Source organism: Coptis chinensis, chromosome 3 (assembly GCF_015680905.1).
Source record: "Coptis chinensis isolate HL-2020 chromosome 3, ASM1568090v1, whole genome shotgun sequence".
NCBI lineage: Eukaryota > Viridiplantae > Streptophyta > Magnoliopsida > Ranunculales > Ranunculaceae > Coptis > Coptis chinensis.
Window position 1 is genome coordinate 78,363,149 of NC_141458.1, and position 20,015 is coordinate 78,383,163.

Below are 20,015 nucleotides of genomic sequence, written 5' to 3' on the forward strand. Positions count from 1 at the left end.
ATTAGATCACTGCATGCATGCTCATACGTAGATGTTTCAATTATTGTATGTATATTAACTTGAATTTCGAAAGAATAAAATCCTTGTTTCCCCAAGCTAGTGAGATGTCTAGATACCTCGAGATTAATTAAGGAAACAAGCCTTTGTTCTTGAAGTCGTTGTAGTATAAATGAAGTTTGTGAGTATCTTCTCTGGAAAACTCTCACGAGGCTATAACTCGTCCACTAGGGAATTCCTAGTGGTTCAAGGCCTTGTTGCATACGGTCAATGCAACCGCACTCTGCGAAATGAGATTTAGCTTAGGACAACACATTTTTTACCACCTATCGTTTTAATGTCTCTTCTTTGCTTGAGGACAAGCAAAGTGTTGTTTGGGGGTGGTGTGATAAGCACCCAAAACTGTAATATTAAACCCCGAGAGACATAGCATTTTGGTCGATTATGTGTTTAATAATCATGTAATAATTATATTTTTGTACTTTTGCAGGATTCCGCAATTAAAATAAATATAGTGATAAAACATGCATCGAAGTACGGGAATACGGGAATAATTGAAGTTTCCCACTTGACCCCCGTGAAGCCCAACAAAGCCTGACTAAAGCCGAAGTTTCCAAAGAACCAGTGCGGAACGGGTCCAAATATAAAGAAGCAACAAACTTCCGAAGCTCAAATCGGATAAATCTAAATGCCAACGTTGGCTAGTGGAGCTGCCAAGTATAGGAATACGGGAATATTTGGAATTCCCACTCAATTCCCGTGAAGCCCAACAAAGCCTGACTAGAGCCGAAGTTTCCAAAAGAACAAAAACAGTGCAGAACGGGCCCACATATAAAGAAGTAGGAAACTTCCGAAGCTCAAATCAGATAAATCTAGATGTCGACGTTGGCTAGTGAAGCTACCATAGCAACCCGGGTGACGAACTCTGCGCAAGGACAAAAAGTCGTAAAAACGCCAAAATCGGCGCCGCCACTAGACACACTAAGTGGACACACTTTGCGGGCCCAGAAGGCATGATGAGTCAGCATAGGCAGGTGGCAAATGATGGTTTCAAATTGATACCACCTGGCAAGAGAGAAGACACGTACCAATTCAAACCAGGTTTGAATTGACATAAGCTAAAAACAAAACCTTAAATCAGCAAAAGGACAAAAATTAAAACAGTTAAAAACAAAGTTTTGTTTCGAACCATTCAATTAGCATAAAAACAAAATCTAAAACATTCACGGATCACTCCTGTATCAGCCTATATATATGAAGGGGTCGCCTTCATTATTACCCCTTCAGCATATTAATGCTTTAGCTACGCCTAGTTAGATTTTCTTCTTCAGTACTTACATTTTGTCATTTCCATTTCAGCAGCTTAAATACTATAAGTTATTTTTACCTTAATAATAGTCATTTCTTTTCTAGTTTAATTCTTGTCCTGCAATTATTTACTTAATGTATCTGACAAGTTTTATTATTCCTTCTATGACCATGAGCTAATCCCCCCGGGGGAGGGTTATGCTGCTCGTGTGAAAATTCGGATTGACTCGTTAATATTCTAGAATCACTACTTAGGAATTAGGCATAGAATTGACATCCGGTCCCAAAATGACCGAGGCTGTACAAAGTTGAATTTGCCGATGCTCCAGACATCCTCGGCGGCCCAAAATGTCTTTCATGGCGACTCTCACGGTGTTAGACGACTCTCCAATTCGTCGGTGATGTGGAATCGAGCCAGAGCTGAAATAATATACCGAGAGATGTGGTATTATTAAAACTCCTTATGCTAGTGAAATGCGACCTAGAGATGTGGGCATGCACTAGGGATCAATACTCGACGCCGCGTCTCAAAAAACGAGACGGTAGAGAGATGTAGTGACGATGGAAATATAAACCTGTTGAAAAATGATTCTCTCATGAGTATGACTAACTCTCTCCCTGTTTCTCTATTTTTGTTTACCAACATCTATTCGCCATAGTAATTTACATTATTGCATTACCGTTATTTTAATTAAACCAACTAAAAAGAAACCTAAAAATCCTACTCACCAAAAGTTGTAATTCCAATTGTGAACATATCCGAGCCCTAAGGTTTGGACGATCCCTTACTCGACCTATCCTACCAAACCCACGTAAATAAGATAACTTGACTAAAACGTACGACTATACGGATGTTGGACTTTGGACTTCGGACTTGGACTGTGGACCTCGGACTTTGGACTGTTGACCTCGGGCTTAAGAAAATAAGTAACTGAAAACCAATAAACGTTCGAGAATAAATACGTGTTTTATCATGTATGCTACTTAGATTGTTTTGGATTAGGATGACCTTTGTTATATAAACATATGCATCAAATTCATTCATTTATCAAAAAAATTAAAAAGTCATTACAATACAAAAATAACTCTATAGGTCCACTCTTGGCTGCCTAAGAAGCAAGTGTTTTTTAGCAAACATGTTACATGATCTAAGGGTATGTCTAAAAGAAACGAAGTTCATTACAAAAAGATTTATAACAAAATATATTTGTAAGCACTGGTTTCCACCTCCATGGTGCATTGTCAGCTCCATCCCTACATGCGTCTATAACTTGCTTGCCATCCCCTTCATAAAAAGTACTGCTCCATTGTTTATGGTGTGAAAATTCTCCTGCTGGCTCAGCATCTAATAATTTTGCTTATGCAGACGTATTAGCCTTCTTCTTTCTTGAGCAAGCACCTTGAAAGCTTCCTTCATTGTCCCTTCCAGCCACAGCTAGAGTATCATGATAACCATCACTTTTTAAAGCATCATAAAACTTAATCTTCACCAAACCAAGTGGTGGGCAAATGGTGATGAATATGTTATTGTCTTGTTGCCCCTGCTAAGAAGCTCCAATGCAATCAATTATGCTCCCTGCATATGACATATGAAACATTTATAGATATCTCAAGCAAGATGCCCCTTAAGACTATGATGTGTGTCTTTTTAGTGTATGATAGATTTGAAAAATCGTCGAGTAATGAAATCATTAAGGCAAAATGGCATAGTAAATAAGATTGTGTCAAATTCCAACAACAACATATGTCACTAAATGCAAGAACTCTATTGATAATGGCAAAATAGTAGCAGACACATCTTTTATGGAATTTAAACAGTATATTATCGACCTTTTATATAAATGATAAAATATTATAAACACACAACAGTGGTTGTTCTCTACTTTCCCTAACCACTCCCTAATATTGGTCGTGATTTCGACCTCATGGCCATGAAAGATGAAAAGAGTTGGTGCTCTCAAATTTCGGAAATCCTTGTTGCAAAGCCAACCATTATAGACATAGAACATTGTATTCCTCATTTCATCGCAAGTACCAATGAACTCCTTAAAGGTAATATTCATGCTCATGCATTTACCTACTTTCCACCACCATGATACACTTGGTTCTACTCTAAATTTATTTTAGCAGCCAATCATCTGCTTCAAGCTCGTATATTTTACTTGATGTTGAAGTTGATATTCCATTCGTCATATTAAATGGAATTTAAGCTTTTCAAAATTAGAACTAGTGAACTTATAGTAGCTACTTTCTAAAGGTTAGATTTGAAGCTATTTGTTTTGTCTGTCATCTCAATACTACGAAAAAAAATCAAGATAAATGTTTGAAAATGTAAAACTGGTAAAGAAAAAACTTAAATGCTAGCTGGATCAGAATAGATGTTTTCATAAAGAACTTTTATAGCAACCTTCGTCGTCCCATTCCATTTACCTACTTAATTGATTTGATTCCTGTAAGGGAAAAAATAAAATTGATTTGGAGCATTTTCTCATTGGTTTCTCTAGAAACAAATGAGATGACAATAATTGCATACATATAATCTTTCAAATGTCAATTTTTATTGTCATCCGGAATAAATACGATTTGTCGAAAGTGCATCCGTGAATGATCAATTTGTCATGAAACGGTAAGAGGCGTAAGAAATTGAACCAAGGCTCCAACTATGATGGATCTGTTCCACCTTAGACTTGTACCCTGCAGCCCCAAGTGCTACGTGCAAAGGGTAAAAGTGATCTGGGTGGGGGTGTGCCTTTTTGCCATATGGGGCCTTCTTCTCGTAATGGTTCACATCTTCATATCTGCAAAACAATCCTTCCCCAGTTCAAGATATAATTATAGAGGTCCCCTTGTTTATGAACATAAGTTACCAACAATGTTTTTCTCTATCTCCATATTTTTTCTAAATAATCAATGGAAAAACTTAGATTTTGAGTGCAGTTACCTTCCGTTTAATAGAGACTCTTTGAGCCATGTATCAAAGACTTCAGCCCAAGAAACAATATGACTGTTATTCATACCCATTTCTCTTAAGTTGTGTGTAGCACTTCTTGATCCAAATATAAGTACCCCTTCTTCTCTAAGAGGAGCCAATGCCTCGCCCATGTTATAGTGATAGGTTCCATCTTTGTTGGTTTGAATAGAAAGTTGACACATTGGAATGTCGGCATTGGGATACATGAGCATGGTGGGCACCCAAGCACCATGGTCGAGTCTGCGTCCTTTTTCTACATTTACACGTTTAAAGCCGCTCGCTATCAACAACTCCTTTACTCTCATTGCTAGGTCTGGTGCACCTAGTGCAGGGTACTTAATCTGGTGTATAAAGAACCCAAGTTCAGGGAAATTCATTAAATATTTTAATTATGATTAAGACTTCAGAAACATAAAATTGTCTACGATTAAAGCATTAAACCAATAGTAGAATTAGGAAAAACCCGAACAGTCTACCTTATCTCACCAGCCATAACTATTCAATTGTATATAAGACAATGAAACATTTATGAAGAGCAATGTGACAAAACATAATATTGAATTAAAGGATTGAAAAATAAGTCTGGTCACGGTTCATTGGATTAACGCACTTGATACATGGATTTATGAAAACCATAAAAATCATAGATGGTGTCATTGGGACCATTTACGATGTTCATTGTCGGTTCTGAAGTCTCCCAATGCCCAGATGCTGATTTTTTAAAAATAAGTATGACTCTTTAGTTTAGAGTAAGTAGGACTCTTAAAAGAAACTAATTTATCACCGCATGATCATCCCAAAACTATTTTCTCCCCGACCGCTCGATATAACAGCATCAAAAGACCAAGCTGCTTTATTATATATATTTGGTAGTATAGAAATGAATGCAGAATGAATAAGCTTAAAGCTAATGTGCATGCCATTATTATCTGTGTTTATGAAAATTATTGGACATCATCAGAATCTTTTACGAAAGACCTTACTATTGATCGATACAGGGCTACATACCTCAACCTCTTGAGGAATCTTGGATTGCTCCACCATCAGGGTGGATCGAGATTAACTTTGCTGCTAGGTTTATGAAAGCTAGAAGTTGTACTTATATTGCTATGATTGTCAGGGACCATTATATAGAGGCAAAAATATGATTAACTTTGTTATGGAGGGACCACTATATCTATGTGGAAATTTTATTAATAAAGATAAGAGGCAAAAATAGTTAGGACAAGTGTGCTTAACTTTGTTTTGGATGGGTCCACCTCCTAAATACAAATTTGGAACATTGAATTGACTATATCTATAACTAGCACAACATCTACATCCAAGAAACCAAAAGAGTATCAGGAATGAAACAAGGAAGCCTCCTAAGTGTTTTCAATTTTTTTTTTTTTTCTCCCACCTCAAAGACTCCATTCCCAAGCCCTACCAACGAGGATATCATCAACACACGCATGCAGACCCTCAGGCGAAGTGTCGATCTTCCCTCATTAATGTCAAAATCTATTGTACCAAAAACTCCACCGGGAAAGCATCATTAGTCTAATCTTTTTTACACTTACAAAGGAATCATGCTTAGTGAAATGGACTATACTATAGTCCGGCCCAAGTTGAATCAAGCATATTACAATACTTGGCGGTAGATAAGGTCAAGACCAGCCATCTTGATTCGCCAAAACTTTTGTGGTTTTGAGGGGTTTCCAAAGAAGAGTTAACATTAAAATGGCTTATTTCTAGCAACATCAAGAATCTCAATCCTAAACTTTTTTTTTTTTTTTTTTTTTTATTAATGTCAAAATCTATTGTACAAAACTCCATTAGCATCATTAGCTAATATTACACTTAGTTGCTTAGTGAAATGGACTAAAATCCATTACTCATAGTTAATTAAGTTGTGAAATGGACTATATTACACGCTCACTTGATTACTCGAAGATATGGCTTATTTCTACCTTCTGAAACTTATTTTCTGCTTTCTAATAGCTTCCGTCACGTTCATACAAAATCAAGGGGTGGCTTCCAAGCTATTTAGGATATTGACATTGTAAGCTATTTAGGATATCTCAGAGTCTGAGTTTACCTCCATCTGGTCTATACCAATCATTTCTGCTACCTTTAGGCCTTCCAGAATGCCTAACAGTTCCTGAAATAAGATAGACCTACAGTTTGGACTGCCATTGTAGGCTAAGAGAACAATGTCATCCTTGTCTCTCATCAACCTTCCATAACCATTGTTGTTAGGCTGGATAGTATACCATCAGGGTTGAGCATCATGGTATTAGGTTTCTGCAGCTGACATTGTACTACAGGTCGTTACATCCATCCTATTGCAATCCCAAGCACTCAATCATTCTTCGAGTACCATCGTTCTTCAGAGCTTGTTGCAAATATATTTTCATCTTCTTCATGATGTCATGTACTACCTGTTTAGCAAGGTGTTTATTCCCTTTGAATCTGCAGCTATTCCTCTCATTCTAAATGTTATAGACTATCAGGTCATTGCTCTGATGATATCTGCTTCAATAGATGTTGTTCTAGTCTTTCTCAAAATGTAATACCACTCTTGGTTAGATTCCATCACCATAAGATTTAGACCAAGATTCCTTTTCACCTCAGACCAGATTTCTTTAGTATAGATGCAATCAAAGAACATGTGATGTGAGTTTCCCGGCCCTTTCCTACATACACAAACATCATAGAAGGAATGGAGGCTTAGATCCATAGTAGACAACATTATAGTTAATTTATGCCATTTTAATGAATGTAAGCTAAGATGCACCTCTAAACTTGCAAATTATTAGTCCTACAATTTATGTATATTTATAGATAAATTAAACTTCATTAATTAACTATAGTTGCTCCACAAAGGAAGCAGAGTATGTATATGGATCCATCAGGTCATTAACTTCATTAATTAACTATATGTTAAAAAAAAATGAAGGAAATCAAGGGAATTAAGTGTTAAATATAGTCAAATATGTACTATTAAAAAAACATACGCCGAGAACAAAATAGAATTGCTCGAGTGATTTGGAGAATATTTTTTTTCTAGGGGCACGGTATTTACACCCCACTTTATAAGATTGGCACCCTTTTGGCAAAATGGTAGAAGAATAATGTAGTCCCACGGCAGCGAGTTGCCGTGAGTTCCCACATCCTACGATAGAACTTGAACTTTGATGGAAAAGATATTTTTTTTAACCTCAAATTTTGAATACCCACGGCAAACGGATACTGTGATGTCTCCAAAACCACGGTAACATGTTCCAGCGAGTATATAAAGACTACGGGAGTTTGTTACCGTGAGCAGGACGGACCCATGACTTTTCATGAGGGTATTCAAGTCAGCAACGGAGCAACCAAGCTGGAAGTATAATAACCATTTGATGTCACAAGTGACATATCTTACTTGTTAATTAAACAAAACAAGAGACCAAAAAATTGCTCAAACCAAATCTCTACTAGTAGTATATCCTATAATGATCGTGGCCTCTTAAATTCATCCGGGTATTTTTCTTACGCATAATACTCCTGAATGAATAATTATTAATGAGGACTACTTGGTCTTTTTATGTCTTTGTAAATTCTCAGTACCGATATTGTCCTTCAATTAAAATGTTGCTTAACACTATTTAATAGGAGTAATCGGTCATTTTATGTAGTGATTAATTAAAAAATCAAATCCACGCCCATTTTGAATTGTACGCCCCAGACAATAAATATGCCCATTTAATTAATTTACCTTTACGTCTTCCCTCAAAACAATAAATATGCCCATTTAATTAATTCACCTTTACGTCTCCCCTCAAAATAAGTTTTGCAACAAAAGTAAACCGACCTATCATTCTCTCTCGCTCTCGCTTCAAATTGAGTTCTCTCATTGCAACAAATTCCAGCCATTCAATTCAATCGAGGTAAAAAATATGAATTTTCTCTTTATATCAATGTTATTCTTTTACCTTTTTGAAGTTTAATGCAAACTCCATCTCATGCTTACTTTTCCATCCAACTCGATCTAATGGCCAACCAAGAGAAAAAACTAGAGCTAATGAGTGGTAAGAACTGGTTAGCGAAACCCCCAAGGAGAGTACTAAAAGAACCAGTAGATTTATGTTCGACTTAAACCTTCCTTATATGCTACCAGAAGAGGATGATGATGAGAAGGTGCAGGATGTTGCTTTGGCACCAAAAAAGAAGAGGTTCGAAGAAGCTGAGTTCAGCAGTATCAACTATCAAGCTGAGAACCAAAGCTCTCCCAGCACTGAAAAGATGGTAGAAAAGAAGAAGGAAAAAGTGGGAATAGATTTGAAGCCGTCACTCCCTTTGCCTGATCTTAATGTTAAAGATGAAAATATTACTAAGAAAGGAAAGGGAAAGATGGATCATGCTTGGAACCTTCAGTGGTGATTGGGTGGCTATCCATTGTGGCAAGTTCTTCCCCTTTCGATGACGAGTTCTTCATTGCTATATTCAATTTGTTAATCAAGTTTTGTGTTTTTGACTAACACTACTTTTACTTGATCAATAAATTAATTCGAGTAACCAGGGAACACGATCATTAGGCAATCCGACAGGTTCTTTTATTTTAGGTCATTTTATCAGTAGCTAAAATTTATTAGAGATGGAGCTTATGAAGTATTGACTTTTAAAACTGACGTGTGAAAATATGTAATTGGGGAGTCATTGAAGCAGCACAATTTACTCCGATTATGATTACTTTGGTTGCAAGACCCTTGAGAGATCCTATCTATTGAAGATGGAGGGGAAGGTTGTGGAAAGACCACATCACATGTTGATGAGGGTTTCAGTTGGTATCCACAAGGATGACATCGAATTTATTTTGAAAGCATACCATTTGATGTCCCAGCATTGGTTCACCCATGCTTCTCCCACACTTTTTAATGCGGGGACGCCGAGGCCCCAAGTAGGGGTGGGCAATGGGCCGGGTCGGGCTAGCCCGGCCCTAAACATTTAAAGCCCTTCAGATATTAGGGCCGGGTCGGCCCGGCTCTAAAGTCAGCATAGGGCCGGGTCGGGCCGGGTCACAAGTCTAAACCTCAAGCCCTGACCCTGACCCTAGCCCTCTTTAAGGGCTTTAGGGTCGGGCTTTAGGGCCGGGCCTATATATTTTCTTTTTTTTTTTACTACATCAGTTTTAAAACTCATTTATATTACAAAAATGTACAATAATCTACAAACTCAAAGTCCAACCAATCTAGTAATAATCCCTGTATAAGTCCAAAATTTAAAATGCACATCCACAATCTAATGAACTCAAGTACATCGAGAGTTCGAATTTGTTCTTCCTTGTACTCAAACCTAATTTGAAATTACATTTAACATTGAAATACATAGACAAATAATTATATTATCATTTTAAAGGAAGAAGTAATAGATATAAAGAAGAAACATAATAGTTTTGGTTAAGGGTCATGGAAGTTGTTAAACTATTTGTAATATCATAAATTATTTCTATAATAGATTCAAACAAATATAATATTACCTTTCTTCTAATTTAAAAGTGATTCAAGCTTTGTATATGGAAATGAAAATATTGGCTTTTGAACAAGTGATGGAGAAATGTTTGAGATTACAAATGTCATTTTTTTCCGACAAAGGGTGTTTTTGGTTTCTATGTTACAAATGTCCGCTCAGATTTTGCTTTAATGGTGTGGAAGGAAACTTTAGTTTTAGACTTGGCTTGGATGTGAATAAAAATATAATTTATAAGAAATAAGTGAGAAAAGAAATTGAGAATAATAAGTTATGGACTTTGACTTGATGATCAAAGGAATAAAGTCTTATTTTTTATTAGGCTAGTGCTCATTGTTCTTCATGGCTGCTAAGTTGACAAGTTTTTGTTATATAAAACAAGTTATTGGAAGTACCCTTGGGTGTAAGTGATAAATTACAAAGGACAATGTTATTTTAATTAAAAATATTTAACAAAGAGTTGGACAATTATGGTATGTGTATTTATAGTGAAAGTATGAAATAGGGCCGGTTAGGGTTTGGTTAGGGTCGGGCCTATGTTTTAGAATCTTAGCCCTAGCCCTGCCCTAGAAGGCATTAGGGCCGGGCCGGCCCGGCCCTAAACTCTGTGAGGGCTTTAGTTGTGAGGGCTTTATAGGGCTTAGGGTCGGGTCGGTCAGGGCCGGGTTAGGGTCGTTAGGGCCAAATTCCCACCCCTAGCCCCAAGTATGTCTTCTTGTGTATACATTATTTTATTTTTTTCAGGTTGGTCATCTACTTCTTGATTTTGTTTGAGTTTATTTGGGGAATTTCTTTGTATGTTTTTAGATGAAATGGATAAGGTTTTCCTACCTTTATTTTTGGATTGGAATCTTCGCATACTTTACCAGTCTTTGTATGACTCAGGATATTCGTACTCCTCAACTCATTTTTCCCTTCTCTAAACCATTTGAGCACCATGAAGTATGATTCAGTGGGATATTTTTCATTTAGAATTAATGTAGTTGCTCATCCTTATAAATTCGCATTTAGTTGCAAGTATGTAGGAGATGAGAGTTAAGATATGAGTAGGCAGTACTATAAATAGTTGGCGTGTAATTTTGAGATCAACATATAGATAATTGACTTTGTTTAGTCATGATGTTGTTCCAATGGCAGACCAAAACTTTTCTATTGAATCTTTTTTGGCTAGGGGGGCAAGAGATTCTACTAGATACTAGAAAGAGGAACGCACAAAGTGTCAGATTTTAATTTCTAGCTATCCCAGGTTCTCTATACACACCACCCACTCCAAAAGTTATACATCTTACTATATGATTTTCCTAATAAAACCCTACAAAATCCCAACTGATAAATTGGTAGGAAAATCCCATATAAAACTTAACATCTTTGGCTGGCCGTGGATCTTACAAAGCCCTGGCTACAGGCCATAAAGCATTGTAATAATTTTTTTATACTGTTTGAATGTGATTGCTCCAGGAAAGATCCCAGAGTATTGGCAAATCACCAAATAGATTATCCATTATCGTGAACGTGTAGTACAGTTTGCAATTGATGGTTGGCTTACAATCCGGTCTTCTGCCAAATTGAGTAGATATCTCTGTAAGTGCTTTTCTAATATTTTTCAACCTTTTCTTATTGATAATTAGGTGTGCTTAATCCCAACCCTCAATACTGTAAGTATCTTAATATGTCCTTACATGTGTTTTACTCACAACATGTTGTAAGAATATCGTTGACACCATTGTTTATAATTTTCAAATTTATGATCTGAATATTTTTGGCCATCCTTAAATGTGTTGTTGAAAGACAATGTATGGATTCATGTTGACAGAAGTTTTGGGAAAAGCGGTGCAATAGCTGAAATGATGACCATCTTTTAAGCTTAGTTGATCAACTAAGTTACCAATTTATGCTAATGGTGTCGTGATATTTTCTATGATTTTTCAGGATTGAGATCTACAAGCACCATAAAGAAGAGCGTATAGCTATAACTTGGGGAACCGGCCACTGCTCCTGGTCTGCCATACGTTGAAGAAGCTATCTCCAATACTGGAAACTGGCTCATTGGTGGTGATTTGGAGGCTATAGCACCAATCAAGTACATTGATGATCTCGATCGGTTCCGATTGACTCCTGTAGAACTGCGCAAGAAATTTACAAAGAAGGGTGTTGATGCCGTGTTTCCTTTCCAGCTCCGAAATCCTGTACATAACGGCCATGCTCTGCTCATGACTGACCACCACCGTCGGCGTCTGGAGATGGGTTACAAAAATCCTGTTCTATTGCTTCATCCATTAGGCGGCTACACAAAAGCAGATGATGTACCTCTTGATTGGCAAATGAGGCAGCATGAGAAGGCTGTTAGTCTATTCTTGCATTTTATCAATCTGTGGTTTATGACAGTATGGTATGAATATGCTCCATTACATGATCTACTTTGGAGAAACTTCCTTCAACGTACAATTAGTCGGGCTTAATAAAATAAGCAAAATGTTTCTTTAGGTGCTTGAAGATGGTGTGCTTGATCCAGAGACAACAATGGTTTCTATCTTCCCATCCCCCATGCATTATGTAGGTCCAACTGAGGTGCAGTGGCATGCCAAGGCTAGGATCAATGCTAGGGCAAAATTTTACATAGTGGGTCGAGACCCAGCGGGTATGAGCCACCCGATAGAGAAGAGGGATCTCTATGATGTTGATCACGGGAAGAAGGTACTTAGTATGGCTCCAGGGCTTGAACGGCTAAACATTCTCCCATTCAAGGTGTGATAAATTTCCATGTCCTTCGTATCTATAATGGATGTAGCTGGTTTAGTTTACAAATATTAAGATTTTTCACAATTCAGCTACATCTACAGGTAAACAAACCCACGGTCTAAATGGATATATGGAAGCTATGGTGTTTAATTAGTTGTTGAAGTATGTGATTGGCAGTAACTTCTATTCTTTTTAGTGGCTTCCAAGAATTTTAGAGTGCTTCAGATACTTAAAGTTCAAAGCATTCTACAGGTATTTTTCCACCTAATTGTTTATGGTTTACTTTGAATTATGCACGACATATAGGTTTGTGTATGGAAATAATTTTTATATTAAAATTGTTATTGTATAAGGAGAGTAAGGAACTGATTTTTGCATTTACAACCTTTTAGAGGGGGCTTTCTTTGTTAAACAATATGCAGGCCTCTGTATGTCATGTTGTCTCAGGTATGTTGTTGCTTTGAGCCAAAGTAATTGTTATCTATTCTGTTAATTGTGTTTATTGACAATCTTTTATTCTTCGGCTATTGTTAACAACTATTTTAAGAGATGATATCTCACAAACATTTGTAAAATTGCATAAAGTTTCTAATCCCCTTCTATTACAGGAAGCTTCGCTTTTAGCGCCGATTTGGAAATTTCACATACTCTTAGAGTAGGCAACAATTTTTGGGGATGTTGTCTTTTAGAAAAATATGTCAAAGAATTGGTATTGGATCAAATCCTAAGGGAATAGACTCTCTCTCTTTATATACTTACAATTCAGAATAATATTTAAGCGGCCGCCTCTCTCGAAAAGCCACTTGAGGTTTCAAGACCTTCAAACAATTTAAAAGGAGCAACAAAAGTTACCACATGCATAGAAGACAACCATGAAAGAGGAACATCCAGTGGAAGCCATACTTACTTGCAGAATGACATTTCCTCCCCAATAATACAAGGCGAAAGAAGTAAGTGCGAAAATTAAAGAGTCAGAACTCAAATTTTTCCTAAAATCTCTTTAAGTTCCTATTGTTATTGTAATGTTGCTCTTACTTGTATTCAGATGTCACTTAAGCAGAAGTTTGCAAGGTTAATGACCTCCCTTGGCCTCATGTGCAATTGCAGAAGAAGCTTCATGATGATTAACCCAGAGGAACCTTTGTGTGGCATCGTAAGTCTATGCTTTTTTAATCCATTGTCCTTATACATGTAAATATTTATGCTGATAGTTTAAATATATACTGCATGCCAAAGGTTCGTTTTACCTAACTAGATTACTACACCATACACTTTTAACTTGAGAACCCCATAAACTTTTCATTGTTGTCACCTATTTTTCTGGAGCCCCACAAATATTGCTTCTTTGTTTGATCAGAAGTCTATTCATTCTTGGTTAGTCTTATCCCAATCTAATATACCACGTTCTCCTGGTTTCTTAGAAACAATCCAACCGATATCTCAAAATCGGTTGATTTTGAGGTGTTTAGATGACAATGAATGGAAGGACAATAATGGTTTGCTTACATGCAACTAGAAGAGTGCTTACATGCAACTAGCAGAAAAATGTTAGCGCAAAGATTTCTTTTTTGTTGCTCTACGTACATTCAGTGGTTGTTTTCTATTAGAAATTGTTATGTTGTTTTAACAAAATTGTTCAAAAGCTTTATATCAAGGAGCTTGATATTACTTTCGTCTTTGTATTTTTCCTCAATTTTGTTCCTTTTCGATTCGTTGGAAGTTTTTGACATTTCGTAGATATTTCTAGGATTGATAATGCTGTAATCTCTTCAAAATTTGGGGATTATTGGGTTCAAGTCCTCCGATCTATTGTAGGATAGATTGAAGATGAATTTAAATGGTTAGTGTTACTGTTATCTTGACCGTTTAGACCTCACACTTCCATCAGAATTTGAATTATATGATAGCAGAGATCATATACCTCATTGCTTAGATATTACTGTTTGGCTGAGAATTCATATTTAAATTGATTGACATCGATATAAATGGTTAGACATGTATTGCTTTTGAGTTACTCTTTTTATGAGAGCATGTAAGACATAACCATCAAAAAAAAAAAAAAAAAAAAAGACCATGTATATTTAATGCTAATGTTTCTTCTATATAAACTTATACTTTTAAATGTATTAACACTCTTGGTAGCTTATACTCTTTGTTCTGGGCACTATTATAATCTATTATAAGCTATTGTGTTATTTTGGACTTTTAATTTAGACAAAATCAGCAAAAGCAAATATTGAAATAGTAGAATACTGCAAAAAGATAATTTCTAATACAACCTTCGCATGTTTTGCAGGTCCTTTAAAGTCATGTACAAAGTTATGCAGTTGCTCTAAAGGATCGGCTACTCCTTTAGGACTGATTATCTTTTAGTTATTATATTTTCTCATTCCCTAATGATAATGGTGGGAGTAGTTACTGTGTCTTTCTTATTCAAATTCAAATAAAGCAATTATTCTAGCTTAGACACAAATTTACAATAAATAATTGCATTTTTTTTTTTGTCTCTTTCCACTGTTCAAATTCTGTAAAATTATTGTAGTTCTCACTTTGTAAACAAATGATCATACATTCATACAATTTTATATAATTATGTTCACATACTCTTGAATATGTTATATTTGTCATCCACGTGCAGGCACGTGCTTTTTGGCTAGTACATATAGTGATGGAGTAGCTTGAAGCCGCTTTTCAAATTCAATATGCTTTCTTCAAATCAATGAAGTTGATTCGATATTGAGTCCTAGAGTTGTTTACCATAAAAGCTACCACAACATGAGAACTAAAACTTGTGAAACAAATTGACATTTGAGAGTTAGCATGATCAGTTAACTCATAAGTGTAAGTGGCTTGCTAATTTCAAATCAATCCATAGTAAGAGAAAACTTCCCTCCAAGTGAGGGTATTCAGATCAATTGAATAACCTAGTGAGTACCTGGGTCCGTCCCTGATCCTGATGAGAATGGACTTATATGATTAATGATTTAATGGAGGGGTGCCAATTCTCCTTCAATTCCATATAGGCAAAGAATTAAAGAGAAGACCACTAAATTCATCATAACCTTCTAACTAAACATGATGAAAATGCCAGTTATCACTCCAGTTTCGTTTTGGACGCGGACGTAATTGCGATTTATAGAGAAAATTGTTATGATGCATTGCATTTGAAATGAACAGAAATGATCTTTTGTTGTAGTTTAGGGTTCCTCGCTTTATTTTTGAAACAGGACGCTTTTGGAAACATTTTCATATGCGGAATGATCTGTTCATCGTTTCAGACTTTATTCCATATCACTCCAGTTCTCCACATATTCAATTTGCTTCCATTACCATTACCCACCATTAAGATTTCAACAAATAATGAAAGATGTAATAGCAAAATAATCACTCCAATAACCAGTCCACGCAGCTTCCAGACTTATTTATAGTCAAACTTTTATAGCGAAAATATAACAGAAACTTCATTGTTCCCATTACATGCCCCGACAGGCAGAATGTCATCGACTTCAATATTCTCGACAATTACTTGTTTTCCTGATATAAATTAACACTAACAGCATACTGGCTGTAAAAAAGAGTATTATTTCAACTTTCAAATCCACAACAAAAGATGACTGACATTGTATTAAGTAGCTGTGACACGTATTTTAACTTTTCTCTGCAGTTTGATTCATTAAAACTGTGTAATTTACAGCTATAAATACAAGACACATCAATATACAAGAAACATTTGACTACATAAAGCTTATCACCCGAGAGACTTGATTATAGAATGAAAATTTTACTTTACATTCGGTTTACAGTTCGACTAGAGGATGGTTATGAATGAATGCTATCCATGGGAAAAGTTATACATACCAACAACTTTTTACATACTTCGCGTAGCTCCATTGAAGGGTCCGTTGAGGCAATATTTGACAAAACTGATCTTGCTTCCAACAACCCACCAGATATAGTCCCGATAACCACATCTTCACTTGCCATGATGGATGCCATCAACTTGACACTTGCCATTTTTTCCTGCAGGATATACAGACGATACCCATATCAAAATTCAGAAAAGGAGAAATTTCTCCAAATAATACAGAACTCAAAAGCAGAATCGACACATATCATATCCCAACATTTACAGAAGTTACTAGCAGGTACAGAGTAGAAACTTGTACTGCAAACATAGAAGTTTAATAGATCAATAAAAACCTTGTACGATCCTTTCTTGAGAGCTTTGGAAGAAAGTTTGAGGAGATCATACGAGTAAGGAAGAATTGCGGATTTGAGATGGAATACAGCTGAAAATAAAACTTGTAGACATGCCGCTCTTATCTCTGAGTCCTTCATCCCCTAAATTAATGATAGCAATACCAAAGAAGAACAAAAGTGTGATGACAGAAGATACAAAACAATTGCAGATAACTAATCAATGCTTGGAGAATTGAGATCCTATATATCCTTGGCAATCAACAAACCTCGATGGAGTGAATGAGAACTGGAAGAATTCTTTCAGCAAGAGGCTTCTTCCCAGGGTTTGAGATCTTCTGGCAAGCACTAATAAGGACATTAGCCATGCACAGATGGAAAGAGTAAGGGATTGAACCCTTAGACTCACACCCAACATCTGAAAATTCTCTCATGATATGACTTTGTGCAGCGAAATTAGCAGAAGAATTGAACTCGTTTCTATTGCGTGTCAAGTTCTCAATCACGTATCTGAGCACCGAATTCCTCGAAAAAGCACACCCTGCATTGTGTAATTTAGGAGTGAAAAACAACCAAAATAAGAACACATAAGAAGATCTTATAACATAATAACCTAAGAAACCAACCATTAGCTCTTTTCTCTCTAGAAATGCTGAAATTGTTTCTACTGCAGTCCTCGGACAAGTCTGGGGCTTGTAGCTCTGTACATACCATCAATGCTAGACAATCAATGCACCCGTGCTGTGCTTTAGACACTGCAAATGAGTAAACATGAATCATGGTGCCATTAGACTTAGGGAAATGCAATCAGATACCTACCTTCATCACTATCCAACGACGGCCATAGCAAGACCATCTCAATTATTTTCCTTATTTCGAGCATATCAGGGTGACAAGCTGAATCACTGCCCCTCGACTGTAAATTGAGTAGATCAAATAATTGAGCACATAGCATAAAAGAAATATCTTGATAATCAAATATATATGACAGAACAGATTAGTATAAAAAATATAAAGGGTGAACTAGTGTTACCCCTAGATGAGCCAATTAGGATAATCAAATATATATGACAGAACTAGTGTTACCCTTTATAAAAAATATAAAGGGTGAACTAGTGTTACCACTAGATTAGCCAATTAGGATTTCCCCCCCCCCACTAGATGGGAAATTAGGGTCTCCCCACTAAATACAAAAAAAAAAAAGTCAAAATGGGTTGACCGAAATTTTTTTGTGTGTATTTAGGAGGGAGACCCTAATTTCCCATCTAGTGGGGGGGAAATCCTAATTGGCTCATCTAGTGGGGGATTAGTTAACCCAAATATAAATAGCACAAAAATTTACCACAAGAGAAGTGTAAATTGAAAACAAGCAAGCCTTCATCTTCAGTATATCCCGAGAATATGCGGCATGTTCCAGCTGAGATCGGATGATTGGCAAGAGTACCTAGCCCACATATTACAAGGCAATGCTAATCATTCTTCCATGTGATAAGCTAAACACCAGTTCTTCTATTGCTGGACAAGATGGCTACGCAGTCTATGTTGCAACAGTTTTCAACATGACTAATAGGTGAGACAATAGTGGGAACTCAAAGCTACATTAAACACACAAAATTCTCTATATCAGTTCCTCATCTTCCCCCTTCCTTTTCCCTTCCCTTTAGTCCTTCTTAAGCAAAGATAGACTACAAATGCAATGCACAGTTATCACAAACAATATAAGAAATTTACATGTCCAGGCAGTATAATTTGTCTCTTGTATCATAATATGGCGACTCAAAACTGTGGAGTGTAGATGATTAGGAGGGTGCAGCGAAGACATTGTTTCCCAATATTTGACATGTACTGTCCAATCATAGCCTTCATAGGTCAGCACTTAAAGGTCCTCTATGCACCATTGACCTCAGCAACCATATCCTCCTACTTGGGGTCTTCCTGCACTCCTTCCCAGTTGCCCTTCTCGCCCTCCACACTTTGATTACTGTGGCATGGGCCGCATGGCTTAAACACTTAGCTGACCCTAGGAAAACCAGTCACTTTATCCATGACTGATTGACAGAATACTGAATATTGAACATAACCAAATCAAGATTAAAAGAAGACAGGTAGGATAACTAGCCAAGTTACACCAATTAATGAAAAACAAAACAAAATAGACCTACAGGGTCTAAGCTGCACATACTTTTAGCTCATGAGCTTCCATCATGTAACTATCTAATATTCTAATTCGTCTTGCTGGAACTGGCCAGGTCGACTTGGAACCATTTTGCATTTTGATTTGACCTTACAGACAAGAAAAAAAATCTTGTAACAGATTGGGGTTCTCATGGCAGTTGAGGTGATCTGAGACAGATTTTCTTGGGATTTGGCAACAGAAGCGTCAAAGGCACAAACAATCAGAAACCTTCCCAACATGAAATCCTGAGACTAGCTATCCTAGCCTGAAAAGAAATTCTCAATCTTAGAGTAAGATGTTGGGTGACAAGCAATACAAACTCAGAGTTAAATCATTTAGAGCAGTTACGCCATATATCCTCTGACAAATGAACTTTAATCATAGAAATGTTATGCACTTTCCTGTGATATTTCCCTACACAATGTAGCCTATTAAAGTTGGACTTCCAACTTAAAACCAATAGGTGATAAGTGGAGAGGCCCCCGGATTTATATATTGATTGGCTAGGCTTTAGACACCTAATATGGGATTATAATCTTAACACACCTCATGTATGGCGTAATCTTGAGCCTAACACGTGGACAATTTTTAAACGAGTGACGTGGAGTAACATGGGTCCTTTGGGCCAGAGAAATGATACCATATTGAAGGTGGTGGACATCCAACTTAAAATCAATTGGTGATAAGTGGAGAGGCCCCAGGATTTATATATTGATTGGCTAGGTATTAGACACCTGATATGGGATTATAATCTCAATAGGTGCCAAATGGAGAGGCACAGGAACTAATCTCAACATAGCCTAAGTTAACCATCCCTCACATCTCGGCTACCAATCTAAATGTGCTTTTTCCTTATCCTACAAGGATTATCCTCCTCCAAACATAAGCGTATTTTTCTAAATAGTCACCAAGCAAGGGAGAGTTTTTAGGCGCTGGGACTGCCTAGGTATGCCTGTCATTTTTCATTTGTTTACACCTAGTTGGTTGGGAAGAAGAAGAATCCGTATTAGTTAACCTGGTTTATGTGATCCAATACAGTAGATGTATAAACAACACAAAATTAGTATGGAAGCTGTTTGGTCTCACTTTTGTTGCCATCTCTGTCTTGTCAGAAAACAGATAAAAATTAAACTGATT

General features: G+C 36.6%; 2 protein-coding genes, 1 long non-coding RNA gene and 1 pseudogene across 4 annotated transcripts in view; 2 read left to right on the forward strand and 2 right to left on the reverse strand.

Moving 5' to 3' along the window:
* Positions 1 to 3,896: 3,896 nt before the first annotated feature.
* LOC147510957 (4,5-DOPA dioxygenase extradiol-like) lies at positions 3,897 to 4,740 on the reverse strand. Its single transcript, XM_086602777.1, has 2 exons — positions 4,247 to 4,740; positions 3,897 to 4,103 (listed from the first exon to the last, which is right to left on the reverse strand). The coding sequence occupies exons 1-2, from the start codon at positions 4,651 to 4,653 to the stop codon at positions 3,914 to 3,916; spliced, it is 597 nt and encodes a 198-aa protein (XP_086458903.1). The 5' UTR covers positions 4,654 to 4,740; the 3' UTR covers positions 3,897 to 3,913.
* A 3,643-nt stretch (positions 4,741 to 8,383) lies between these two features.
* On the forward strand, positions 8,384 to 13,272 carry LOC147510958 (ATP sulfurylase 1, chloroplastic-like; annotated as a pseudogene). The gene is made up of 4 exons (XR_015216023.1): positions 8,384 to 8,676; positions 11,696 to 12,105; positions 12,251 to 12,511; positions 12,607 to 13,272. The product of XR_015216023.1 is annotated as an ATP sulfurylase 1, chloroplastic-like (transcript).
* A 43-nt stretch (positions 13,273 to 13,315) lies between these two features.
* On the forward strand, positions 13,316 to 15,110 carry LOC147510959 (uncharacterized). The gene is made up of 3 exons (XR_015219131.1): positions 13,316 to 13,455; positions 13,551 to 13,658; positions 14,802 to 15,110. It is a non-coding gene; the product is annotated as an uncharacterized LOC147510959 (long non-coding RNA).
* A 954-nt stretch (positions 15,111 to 16,064) lies between these two features.
* The window catches only part of LOC147510960 (ARM repeat superfamily protein), a 29,681-nt gene continuing 25,730 nt past the window's right edge, over positions 16,065 to 20,015 (reverse strand). The window contains exons 18-23 of the mRNA XM_086602776.1: positions 18,045 to 18,146; positions 17,522 to 17,618; positions 17,329 to 17,457; positions 16,972 to 17,243; positions 16,706 to 16,846; positions 16,065 to 16,525 (exon numbers count right to left, since the gene is read on the reverse strand). Coding sequence (XP_086458902.1) covers positions 16,325 to 16,525; positions 16,706 to 16,846; positions 16,972 to 17,243; positions 17,329 to 17,457; positions 17,522 to 17,618; positions 18,045 to 18,146 — 942 coding nt within the window. The 3' untranslated portion in view covers positions 16,065 to 16,324. The remainder of the gene's footprint in view (positions 16,526 to 16,705; positions 16,847 to 16,971; positions 17,244 to 17,328; positions 17,458 to 17,521; positions 17,619 to 18,044; positions 18,147 to 20,015) is intronic.